The sequence below is a fragment of the Notolabrus celidotus genome, chromosome 15 (assembly GCF_009762535.1).
Source record: "Notolabrus celidotus isolate fNotCel1 chromosome 15, fNotCel1.pri, whole genome shotgun sequence".
NCBI lineage: Eukaryota > Metazoa > Chordata > Actinopteri > Labriformes > Labridae > Notolabrus > Notolabrus celidotus.
This window is the reverse complement of record NC_048286.1, coordinates 15,607,009-15,618,498: the sequence shown is the minus strand read 5'-3', so window position 1 is coordinate 15,618,498 and position 11,490 is coordinate 15,607,009. Positions and strand designations below refer to the sequence as shown.

The window sequence follows — 11,490 nt, the reverse complement described above, 5'->3', positions numbered from 1 at the left end:
AGTGTATTTGTTTTTGCTTTTTTTTTTTAAATCTTGGCATGAGTATATTATATAGTTTATTATAATGTGGTATATTCGCAATATGAACCCTCACTACTTCTCTCAGCCAGTACAAGGACAAAGTTGTTCAATTTTATTTTTTGTTTTTTTTAAATATGGTTTTGCTCTCAGTCATGTTTAAAAAAGACGTAAATGTTATTATTCAGCTGATCAGGAAAATCCCTTGATGATTTTATTGGAATAACGGAGTCGAGGCAATTCATCAGTGGACCACAAGCTATGCGGGGGTGTGACTAGTACAGTCACTGGGGTCTATATATTGAGATGTTTTGTCCGGTGGCTTTATGTGAATGAGAGAGAAGCTGCCCAGTGAAAAGTTACCACAGCAGGACAGTGCGCTTCCTCACTTTGACACCATATGCCCTCAGACTCTACCATGGATTCCTGCCTTCGCGCGCTTTGCATGACTTTTTTCCTCGCATCGTTCCCCCGGAGGTCAGGTGCAATCGGCCCGGTAATCAAATGCGAACCATGTGACGCTGGAGCGCGTCTTTTGTGCAAACCTCTACCAAAGGACTGCACCGAGAAAGTCCGCGAACCGGGCTGCGGCTGCTGCTTCACTTGCGCGCTGAGCTTCGGCCAGCCGTGCGGTGTGTACACCGGGAGATGTGGCTCCGGGCTGACATGTCAGCATCAGCCCGGCGAGACAAAACCTCTGCAGGCTCTGCTGGAGGGAAGGGGGATTTGTGCAAACGCTACTAATAAACGACCCATCGTCAGACCAACACCTCCAGTCAACGAACTTCCAGGTAATTCTGCAGCATGCACCTTTTTATGTGAGTGACTTGTGCACTGATGATACATTTAACAAGCAACATGTATTTATGAGAAGCAAAGAAACATTTAGATGATTATTACCTTTTTTTTTGTGAATATATTGATATTGTGATGCTGGGTTAGTTCATTGGTATAAGTCAACAGTTTCATGGAATGCAACTTAAAGCTACTATCATTTGTTTATTTCATCCAAAAAATATTTTTGGAAGAGAACATGAAGGATAAGACGGATTTAAGCAGATACAAATCTTTAAACCCGGACGTCCCCGAATGTATAAGCAAAAATGAATGACTGGTTATAAGTTACAATTGATTTTTATTCTTACCCTGAGATGTGTGAAGTTAATTTAAACAATTTTCACTCTGAAGTGTGAAGGACTGTGAAGAAGAGGTGGCAATTATGCTGCAGATCTCTGTTACTTTCCTTCTAAAACTTATTGCAATCTGCAAATGATCACACATGAATTGAATACTTTCCTGGTGTACTCAAATAAATGTTTCCAAACTTCGACAGAGACTATTGAGACTCAGGATGAGGAGAGGAATTTCACCAGCTCAGGCCCCCAACCTGCATACAGCACCCACAGACCAACAGGACCCTTAAGACCTCCACTTCACCCTCTGTTCCCCCCTGCCAAGTCAGATGTCCTCAGACGGGAGCAGCAGAAGAGAACCCTAAGCTTTAAGATGGAGGAGCTCCCGGGACCACTCATCACAGACCAACAAAATTTCTCTCTGGAGACCAAACAGGAGCCTGAGTATGTAAGTACTGCTACCAATATTTTTCAGTCTTCAGAGCATACTGGAGGAATGTTTTTCTCCTCTTCCTCTGTGTTTTGGTGTTTTTCTCCCCCTGTGGGTGATGAAATGTTTTGGGTAGCGGCGCTGATGGTTGGCAGGCATCGTGAGCAGTAGAATGGCATGGCAGGGAGCGGGTACGATGGCCCTGCGGCTGACCTGGGTCAGGCGATTGTTTGGCCACAAGGCGTCCGCGTGCCGGGTGCAGTGGGAGCCAATGAATGATGGATTGGCCTGTGTGAGTGCCTGTTAGGAAGCCCTGCTGCTATTTTTGATCTTCTTTTTGGCCAGAGAAGTGAGCACACACTAGTAATGGGCTTTGACTGGCTGCTTTGATTAGTGACTGGAGTACTTGGACTTGAAGACAAGCCTTTTGGCTCTTTCTTAGAGCTCTTTGAATTCACTTTATCCTCCAGCCTTTGTGTAAAAGAGGTCTAAGCAGCTTTGGAAAACTGTTAAGTCGCTGCAAGCTGGTTAAATGAATTATTTTCTCATCTGTCACCTCTTTTATACTGCAACAACCATTGTTCAGGTATTACAGCAGGGAAATGTTTGATGCAGAGTGAGTCAGCTTTTATAATGTCCAGAAACTAGAGAATGTATGGCAAAATATTACTTCTAAATGAGATTGTTCTTTTAGCATCAGTTACACTCGGGTTTCTAGAAGTCTGAGCTGCAGATGCAGTATTGCATGTAGAGATAATAGAAAAAGTACACTAACTGTTAATATGCTCCCTTTTCTGCAGGGTCCCTGTCGGAGAGAGATTGAGGGCATCCTCAGTAGCCTCAAGATTACAGACATTCTTAACCCCAGAGGTTTCAGGATACCAAACTGTGACAAGAAGGGCTTCTATAAGAAAAAGCAGGTAAAAAAAGACCATTCAAGGATTCATTTTGACACTGATTTATGCATCTATTTAATGGGGCACACTGTTATTAAAACTACTTGATAAAAATTTCTTATATCATTGAAAGGCTGTAAAAAGGAAACCCACATTTCCCTTTTCACATGCTACATTAATAAGGATTCGATGCTGTAGCCTAGTGACTCAAGCTTTAGGTCTCCTGCAGCCCAATTACAGATTTGTAGCTGTCCTCCTGTACTCATTGGTAGTTATTAGAGCCTCATCATTGCACCACCACACCAGTGAGGTAGACCCTAGCCACTGGCGCTGGAGACAGGAACCACAGGGGCCAAACCCCAGTGGGGTTGACGGCTGGGACGATGGCCGTTTAACGGGAACCCTCCCAGGGAGACAGACGTCAAGGTGGCCACCAGCACCCGATGCGCTCCCCCCATAATTGCTGGACTTTTGAGAAGCATGCACAGAAATAGAGCTGCAGCCATCCCCACGCTCACATGGTTCACCCACGATCTGGGTTGTACTAAATGAGTGGTTCTGACGCATTCATATGGAGGCACTTAGGGCACCCGCGCCACTGCATCACTGAAGAAGCTTTTCTTATAACACAGCAGTCTCTCCTGCTTAATGGGGTGTTCTCCTTGACCTGCAATCATCCCATAGCCAGTCTCACAAACACCAGGCTCATTGTCTTAGTTTTTATAGAATGGACTGAGTTTCCTCACTGAGCTCTGAAGTGCCGTTGGAGTGGCAGGCATTTTGCAGTTTTATTTGCACATTTGCATGATTTGGTAGAAATGATTTCTTTTTGAAACTCTTAAGAACAGAAAATGACTTAGTTTGAAAAAACATACTCAGCTAAAATGTAATGATGTAAGCTAACGCAGCTCAAAACTTTGATTTCTAGGATTCTTTTGGAGAAACTTAGGTGTTGCAGTTAAAATTTTAAACCCCTGATGATACATTCTTTGTTCAGACATAATGTTTTGAAGACATACTTTACAACTGAATGATTAGCAGCATCTTCTCCCTCCACACTTTACATGTACTATAGTACTTCTTCAGCCAGGTCAGCCTCTAAATCAAACCCTGCTAAGATATTGGGTTGAATAAGGATGACTTCTTCCTTGATCAGCTCTGACTCTTCTGTGCAGAAGCAGCAGCAGAAGCAGCAGCAGCAGCAGCAGCAGCAGCGCAGTTGCTTTAGCCTTTGAAATGAATGGCTGCATGTTTTACTAGAGTGGAGGTTGACCTTTAGTAAAATTGGCAGTAAAATAACAGCCCTTGGGTAGCTCCACAGGCTCTGTAAGTCATTTGTCGTACCCATAATTTGGATCTGTGGGGTATAATCAGCAACAGATGATTCGTACTGGCCACCAGCTTCTGAAAATAGATCTTGGTTCTCAGTTGTTCACAAATGGGACTAAGCAAATATTTTACCAGGTTTCTGTTTACCTTAAAGGTCTGTATATGTGTGTGTAACAGGAGGTAGACCATAAAAGCAGCTCAAAATACCACAGTGTGCTGGATAACCAAGGCTGCGTCCACTCAGCACAATCTAACCATTAATGCCTCTTCACTATTGCTGTTCTACTTCATTGAGTAAAGTGGCTTGTTACCCTTAATGTTGCATATTCAAATGGATTTGCACTTTTAGCTGCACACTCTCCACCTATTTCTCTTCCATCCCTTCACCTTGTCCCTTCTTTCCCTTCCAGTGCCGTCCATCCAAAGGCAGAAAGCGAGGCTTCTGTTGGTGTGTGGACAAATATGGGCAGCCCTTGCCAGGTTTTGATGGGAAGGAGCGAGGAGACGCCCAGTACTACAACTCTGAGAGCCAATAGGAGCAGAGCAGAACGGAGGGAGGGAGGGTGGGAGTGAGAGCAAGAAGATTTGTAAACAAATGGAGACACTGAGGATATTGGGAGAGAGGTCAAGAGATGGCTCAACCGATATATGGATGTTTGCTATTTCTATCTGTTGCCTGTGGGACCTTTTTCTGAGGCTGAGCAGGGGGAACAGAGGAAGAGTACCAGGAGTAAAAAAGCTTCCGTGTCACAGATACAGTCTGTACTTTTCTGCCATGGATGGAGTCTTCATAAGCTGTTTGTCTCTGACCAACCCAAGACAACTTCTGAGTATTCAGAGGTGTCATTCTGATTAAAGACATTTGAACTTGTCACTGAAGTTGATGAGAACGTTTGCTCTTCATGTACGCACAATGAAATGGCATTGCACATGTGTACATGCTTGTGATGTGCAATCATATTATGTATGCTTGATATTTTTTCATAAGACATTGTCTTTTGTCATGACACACATGAAATTTATGTAAGTATAATATATGTAGTTCAGAGTAAGCATGCAGTGCCTTACTATGAATTCTTGTCACTATGAATTCCATTTTGTCTGGTTTCTTCCTGCTCCTCAGGGAGTTGGACACGACTGTGCAGCTACAGTGGGTATTACATTTTTTTATGCTGGATCTCAAGCCAAGAAAAGAGACATTTCCTTGAATCTGTGCTGTGGTTCTTACTGTTTTGTTGTCATTTTGCATAAGCTGATTTTTACGGGGGATAAAGGACACACATTATCTCTGATTTCTTGGTAGCCAGGGATAACTTTCAACACTTGCCCATGTTATAGTAATTATGCTGTTTGCATGTACAATGCAACCCTCAGAGGTCTATTTTTAATTAATAAAGGCAGCATAAAATGATCAAGGTATCGCATTTCTTTTACCCATTTCATCTTGCCCTCTCTTGATTTTAATATGTGTGAAACTGATTTTTGTGGCGGTGAAAAAAAAAATCCAGGAACATGACCACATTATAATAACAATTTAATTGGATGCAGATCCACAGAATTAAAAGAGTATGTACATTGTTTCAGCAAAAACAACAACGGAATGCAGCATTCCTTGCAAAATATTCACAAACACTTTGGTCTTCACAGAGCTCAGCAGCAAACAATGGCATAAATAGACACTAAAATTATAATAAATACTTGAGTAAATGATGGAATAGGTCAATAAAGACAAATAAAATATGAGAATATGAGAGAGATGTAGCTGAAGAGAGCCCTCAGCAATCCTGTGCTAAACCTGTGGACCTGTAGAGGTAGACAAATGCAGAAAAACCCTATCCAAACCTCACAGTGGCCTGGATGAGTCTTGATATGTTTGTGCTTGGTCACCGTGTGCATACTTGTGGCACTTTAAGTATTTCCCCCAATACCCATTGAGGAAACGCCAATGGAGATACATTCAGACAATGTCAACATGTTGTATGAATGAGCGGCTGTGTTGTCTTTCGTGCCGTGAGCAGCACCAGTTTTGAATGAATCGAGAAAAAACAGATCGTGAAGACTCTGAAATGGGCTTGGCAGAGCTGTGGATTTGTGGTTTTGAGCAATGGAGTTATTCAGAAACACAAACGTATACAGTGTTGCCCTATTTACAATCAAAAAAATAGGCAAACATATAAAATATCTAAAAACGACAAATGGTTAGTAAGAATATACAAGCACTGAATAAATAAGTCTTGATACATACATGTAAATAAAATGAGAGGAAATTTCCTCCTCTGAAATAGGATATTAGATTAAGAGTGAATGAGAGTTTTTGTAGAAGGAAGTCAACTCATCAGGCTCTTCCGAGCAGACTTACACTAATACCTGATTAGAAGTTATGAAAACATGTTTGATTTTGTTTAGATGTGTTTGTGTCTGTGTGTTGTTTAAGTAGCAAGAGTCCATCCTTTAGTGAGTAATTTCTTGATGACAGTCTGAGTCACCAAGCAAGTCACTCGATCCTGGGATCTTCTTCCCATTCCAGGAAGAAACACACCAGCAGCGAGCCGGCGGTCCAACCAGAGATGACTCACACTGAAAGAGAAACGGAGATGGTTAACCGCAGGAATACATCACTCAGTAGTTTAAGATGAATCTCTTCAAACAGGTGGAGTGAATTTTATTTTGTGAATCCTTAATTACTCACCTGCTTGGCCTTGTAGAAACCGTACTTGTCACAGTTTGGGAGGTAGAAAGTTGTAAACTTCTCCCCTAGTTTCTGCTGAGAGCTGGATATCATGTCAAGTGCTGCATGCAGTTCAATGTGACAGGGACCCTGTGCAAAGGCAGACGCTTTAAAACAAAACCCTTTCAATAAAAACAGTGATTTACATTAATCATGGGCATAATTTAAAAAAAAATCTACTGTTACTTAAAAACAAGTACTCCCTCTAGTGGAAGGAAGCTGAATTACTTCAAATCAGCCCACCAATTCAGGCTACGGCTTTTTCCTCACCTCTTGTACCAGTTTGCTGCGGATGGCATTGATCTTTGCTTTGATACTCTCTTGGCCCTCAGCAGTGTCTTGGTGGTCCAGGGGGAGATTGAGACCCAGCAGGTAATGCAGGGAGCCTTGATCAGGGGCTCCATCGACTTCGTCTGTAAAGATTTCAGAAAGTAATTTTAATATAACACTGCAAAATTGTACTTTTTTTCAAACCTTTGTTTTTTTTGGCTCTATTTAGATTTTTATATGCTCAAAAGAGTAGCAGAAATCAACAGGGTATGCATACAAAAGAGAAAAACTTAAAACCCAGACTACCTTGGCCTAGCTCTTCAATGCAGACCCCCTGTCCTCTGGTCAGTGCGTGGAGCGGTCTGGCCTCTCCAGGCCTGGGAGTGCAGCGAAGACCCTCTTCACAGTGGGCTGTGTGAACCCCACAGGATGCTCCTCTCTCCAGGGCGCAGGCCATGCAGCAGCCACAGCCAGGCTCCCTCAGCACCTGCTTGCAGTCTGCTGGGATGGCAGGACAGTCGTTTAGTTTCTCCTGAGAACAAACTGCACAGCGGATAGGCTCCGGTGTCAACACTGGGGATGACCTCACCACGGCTATGAAAGCCAGAACCACCAATGCTTCCAATCTCAGCTGCTCAGATAATCCGGGCATCTCTAATCTTCAGGTTAGTTTACTCTTTTTTTTTTGGACTACTCAGTATGACTCCACTTTTCTTTCTAAGCTGATTTCTCTGAACCAGTAGTATTTATATGGAGATCCGGCCCCCAGAGACGTTAATCATTAACACACTGACCACGACTATAAAATACAAAATACAAAATACAAAGCTGCTGTAAACGGTGGATGACCCAGCTTGACGTGCGTAGATCCAGGTTCACAAGGTCTGCTGTCAATATTTACTTTGGAACATTAGGTGATTGTACATCAAAACAACCCTGTTTTTGGACGACCAAATTACCAAACTCTGACTCTACCTTTGAGGTTAAGGAAACAATCACATGGATGCTAGTGTTGGAAGAAGTGTGTCAATGAAGAGACAATAAATAACATCCACAATAAGTGATAATCCATGGAGTTATAGGTTTCGAGACAATGACTGGTGATTACAAAAACTTTACTTTGATTGTTGTTTTGTGAAGTAATGTTGACAGATTGTTTTCAGGCTTAAGTCCTGTTTGGCCCTTCTGTGTCTTTGCTGAAGGTTCCTCTTATCAGGCAGACAGATAAACAAGATCATTCCCCTTTAGCATTGCATAACCCTTACATTATGGATCGCTCTGCCTCAATCATAACATGTTTGTCTGAAGAAAGACTGTAGTAACTGGTGGTTTACTTGGTGTAGTATTATGTAGTATAACTATATGTATGCCAAATGCTAGATACCTCTACTTACTCCATATACACAATAACACTATTTATGCAATGAACTCTACATGACCCCAGGCTTTTCATTTTGTATCTTTTGTTTATTTTTTGAGAATGGATATCCAAGGATTTTACTCAACATTTATGCAGCACAAAAAAATCCTTGCACTTTACTCTTCAACAAGGAAAGTACAGAAAGCCAACAGGATTATGCACCAAAATATTATTATTATAGCACAAGTTTACACATCGTCTCAGCAGATTCTTGGGTTATTTTTCTACACTTTGAAAAAAACGAAGATGTTTAACACCCACAGAAAAATGGAAATACATTTAAAGATTTGAATTGAAAACACTATGTTCATTATAAATATGGATGTGTGCATAACATGGTCTTCATGTTTAAATGACGTCACCCTCACTATTCCAAAATGCTGGTGCGATGATGTGTGAAAGCTGTAAGCACACCCACCCACCACTGTATGGGGCTGTTGCTTCAGTAAGTGTCTACTGCCATAATGCTATAGCTCAATGCTCTTATGCCCTGATGTAAATAAGCACAACTGACAGGTGGCATCTCGTAACCCAGTGTGGTTTGGCAGAATTTTGATCTGGAAAACAGAGATAAAGTTGTTTGAAGGCTGTGCCTGGTCAATCTGGCATGTAACCACTGCTCCAAACTGGAGCATGTTTAATCAGCAAAGGTATGTGGAAGCTACCTCCAAGGAAGATCAAAGTCTAGTGGTGCTAGATTTAAGTAAATATTAAATATCCCACTCACACACACCTACGCACAAACGCACAATTTTATTTATGGTCCCCTTACTCTGACATGTCTCTTTAAATCATGCCAATAGTACCCTGTTTGTCTGTATGTTTTCAACCTGCATGTGTGAAGCATGCTTCAACAACAGAATAATAAAAAAAATCCCTCTTAATAATTAAAAAAGTGTGTTATTCTTCTTTGGGTCCCACAATATAATTAAGCTATCATTTTTTTTGCAGCCCAATGTTCAAAACATCACTCTTTGTTTTTATTAAAGAAACAGTCATACCACACCGCCTGTTGAACATAAAACTAAAACCTAACCTCTTACCCATTGCTCTCCTGAAGTTCAAAGATCTGAGTGTATGTGTATTTGTGTGCGTAGGCGTGTGACAGTGTTTGAAGAGAAAGCTTTGGCCTCTCAGATAGTATTTTACACTGGCATTCAGATCAAAGAACACTGACCTGAAGAAAAGGTCAAAGGGTTCAGGCTTGAAAGTTGGGAGGACACTCAAATTTGCAGTAATACTATAGTATTAATGTAGTATTAATAGTGATTTAATTGTTACATGGAAGTACATGGAAGTCTACAAACTATACTGAAATGCTACACATGACATCAAATGGTGATAATAAAAAGAAGAAACAGTGACTATCACGTTGTACATGAACTTAAATCTCCAGAAGTAACCAACCATAATAATTGGTGATGTTTGTTCTACGTTCAGTGTTCCACAAGGAGGTCATTGGTCAGCATTCCCAACATGTTTCACACTCGCCTTGTGAGGAGTGTTACTCAACCACCAGTTGGTGCGTAGTTGCCTCTTCAATGTTGACCATCAAGTCTATCAGCCACTGAGGAAATAGCTGAAAAATATTACATTATATTATGTATGTATCTGTATGTAATTAAAACCTTCTTGGCGTAATATGCACACTCACATTCCGGGATGACTTCTTCTTTTTCTGGTATCTTTCTTTCACTCGTGGTTTATATGTTTCAAAAACTGGATGATTGCATTTCTTCCATTCAACCTTGGAGAACTTAAATCAAAATAAAATCATCTCCTCTTTATTTGAGTTGTGTACTGTTTGATATTAAATGTTACAATAGCCGAAATTCTTACCTCTACTCTCAGCTCATCACTGCTGGACATCTTTTTTCCTAATCCTGCCTGTCCAGATGGGGGAGCAACATTGCTTAAGTCCACTGAAGTGAGCAGATCTGACTCAGAGACATTTTCTGTTGCCTCTCGGTGACTGCTGCTAGATGGCATTTCAGAGAAACTCTCTGTCTGGCTGAGAGAACGAGGCAGTCGCCTTGGTCTCATCGCCCTCAGCATATTTAAATCTTCTTCATCTTCACTCAGTTCTTCTGCCCCTGCGACCTGTGTCTCAAAACCTCCATCTAATTGCACATTCTCTTCTTCTTTTTCTTTTTCTTCTTCTTCTTCTTCTTCTTCTTCTTCTTCTTCTTCTTCTACTTCTTTGCGTGTTTTCCCTTCCTTGATTTCTTCCTCTGTATCAGACTCTTCTTGCATGGTCTCCAGACGTCGCCTCTGTTCCATCATGTTCTTTTAATTACAAAGCAAAATTAAGACAATTTTACTGTTTTAAACTGATGCCACTAAAGATAGCTTCTACTTTGTTACAACAGGAGAGGATTCAAAATTACTTTCTGAACGTCAATTTATCTGGCTGATAACCTAGCTTTCTAAACATGCAAATGCCCTGCGTTCTTACCTCAACTCTCAGCTCACCACTGCTGGACCTCTGCTCTTTTCCTGATCCTGCCTGTCCAGATGTGGAAGCAACATCTCTTAGGTCCGATGAACTGAACTGATCGGACTCAGAGACATTCTCTTTTCCCCCCCAGTAACTGCTGCTAGATGGCAGTTCAGACAAACTCTCTGTCTGGCTGAGAGAACGAGGCAGTCGCCTTGGTCTCATTGCCCTCAGCACATCTTCTTCATCTTGACTCTGTTCTTCTGCCTCCTGCGTCTCCAAACCTCCTTCTATTTGCATTTCCTCTTCTTCTTCGCTTGTTTTCCCTTCCTCGATTGCTTCCTCTGGCTCTGACTCTTCCTGCAAGGTCTCCAGACGTCGCCTCTGCAACATCCAACACAATTTTATAGTCTTGAACTGACGCCATTGTAGAGAACTAAAGAGAGCTTCTACTTTAGTAAAACAAGAGTGAATTAAAACTTACTTTTTGCTTCTGAATTTCCATTTATCTGGTTGAAAACCTAGCTTTCCTAACATGCAAATACCCTGCAGTTTCTGGCTCTAATTAGTTGATTATTGAAATCAGCTGTTGAAGCTTAAGTACACTAATGACAGGTGGTCCTATTTGACTCATGTGGTAAATGATTAGGCAATTTAATCTGAGCAAAAAGGATCTATAAAATCAAATCAGTGTAATGTACTTAAACCTTTTATTTTGTATGATATAATTTAAAGCATGGTAATGCTCTGGGATGTCATGAAGAAAAGCACTCAGCCAGTGACCACAGAGTTATGTAAGCTTAAAGGGAACCCTGTTGCTGTTGTTTTG

The 11,490-nt window shown here is 41.4% G+C and overlaps 3 protein-coding genes across 4 annotated transcripts; 1 reads left to right on the top strand and 2 right to left on the bottom strand.

Moving 5' to 3' along the window:
* The first annotated feature begins 324 nt into the window (after positions 1 to 324).
* LOC117826846 (insulin-like growth factor-binding protein 3) lies at positions 325 to 4,359 on the top strand. The gene is made up of 4 exons (XM_034703224.1): positions 325 to 809; positions 1,352 to 1,599; positions 2,382 to 2,501; positions 4,217 to 4,359. The coding sequence occupies exons 1-4, from the start codon at positions 419 to 421 to the stop codon at positions 4,340 to 4,342; spliced, it is 885 nt and encodes a 294-aa protein (XP_034559115.1). The 5' UTR covers positions 325 to 418; the 3' UTR covers positions 4,343 to 4,359.
* A 964-nt stretch (positions 4,360 to 5,323) lies between these two features.
* Positions 5,324 to 7,456, bottom strand: LOC117826966 (insulin-like growth factor-binding protein 1). The gene is made up of 4 exons (XM_034703405.1): positions 7,111 to 7,456; positions 6,805 to 6,947; positions 6,496 to 6,624; positions 5,324 to 6,383 (listed from the first exon to the last, which is right to left on the bottom strand). Exons 1-4 carry the CDS (start codon positions 7,454 to 7,456, stop codon positions 6,258 to 6,260), a joined length of 744 nt encoding a protein of 247 aa, XP_034559296.1. The 3' UTR covers positions 5,324 to 6,257.
* Positions 7,457 to 9,472: 2,016 nt separating this feature from the next.
* Positions 9,473 to 11,262, bottom strand: LOC117827390 (cilia- and flagella-associated protein 251-like). 2 transcript variants are annotated; one of them, XM_034703984.1, is made up of 5 exons: positions 11,146 to 11,262; positions 10,680 to 11,045; positions 10,064 to 10,510; positions 9,879 to 9,980; positions 9,473 to 9,803 (listed from the first exon to the last, which is right to left on the bottom strand). In XM_034703984.1, the coding sequence occupies exons 1-5, from the start codon at positions 11,164 to 11,166 to the stop codon at positions 9,729 to 9,731; spliced, it is 1,011 nt and encodes a 336-aa protein (XP_034559875.1). In that variant the 5' UTR covers positions 11,167 to 11,262; the 3' UTR covers positions 9,473 to 9,728. The 2 variants fall into 2 exon arrangements, with proteins under 2 accessions (XP_034559875.1, XP_034559876.1); XM_034703985.1 differs by having other exon boundaries at positions 9,473 to 9,791.
* Positions 11,263 to 11,490: the final 228 nt, after the last annotated feature.

What these genes read in the sequence shown, in the direction of transcription:
- LOC117826966 (XM_034703405.1), bottom strand. Translation starts at nt 7,456, where the DNA reads ATGCCCGGATTATCTGAGCAGCTGAGATTGGAAGCATTGGTGGTTCTG. An exon ending in CATTGAAGAGCTAGGCCAAG is followed by an intron (nt 6,948 to 7,110) that starts GTAGTCTGGGTT and finishes AAATCTTTACAG; the next exon opens with ACGAAGTCGATGGAGCCCCT. An exon ending in GTTTCTACAAGGCCAAGCAG is followed by an intron (nt 6,384 to 6,495) that starts GTGAGTAATTAA and finishes TTTCTCTTTCAG; the next exon opens with TGTGAGTCATCTCTGGTTGG.
- LOC117827390 (XM_034703984.1), bottom strand. Translation starts at nt 11,166, where the DNA reads ATGGAAATTCAGAAGCAAAAA. An exon ending in GTGGTGAGCTGAGAGTTGAG is followed by an intron (nt 10,511 to 10,679) that starts GTAAGAACGCAG and finishes TGTAATTAAAAG; the next exon opens with AACATGATGGAACAGAGGCG. An exon ending in GTGATGAGCTGAGAGTAGAG is followed by an intron (nt 9,981 to 10,063) that starts GTAAGAATTTCG and finishes TTTTGATTTAAG; the next exon opens with TTCTCCAAGGTTGAATGGAA.
- LOC117826846 (XM_034703224.1), top strand. Translation starts at nt 419, where the DNA reads ATGCCCTCAGACTCTACCATGGATTCCTGCCTTCGCGCGCTTTGCATG. An exon ending in TCCAGTCAACGAACTTCCAG is followed by an intron (nt 810 to 1,351) that starts GTAATTCTGCAG and finishes AAACTTCGACAG; the next exon opens with AGACTATTGAGACTCAGGAT. An exon ending in GCTTCTATAAGAAAAAGCAG is followed by an intron (nt 2,502 to 4,216) that starts GTAAAAAAAGAC and finishes TTTCCCTTCCAG; the next exon opens with TGCCGTCCATCCAAAGGCAG.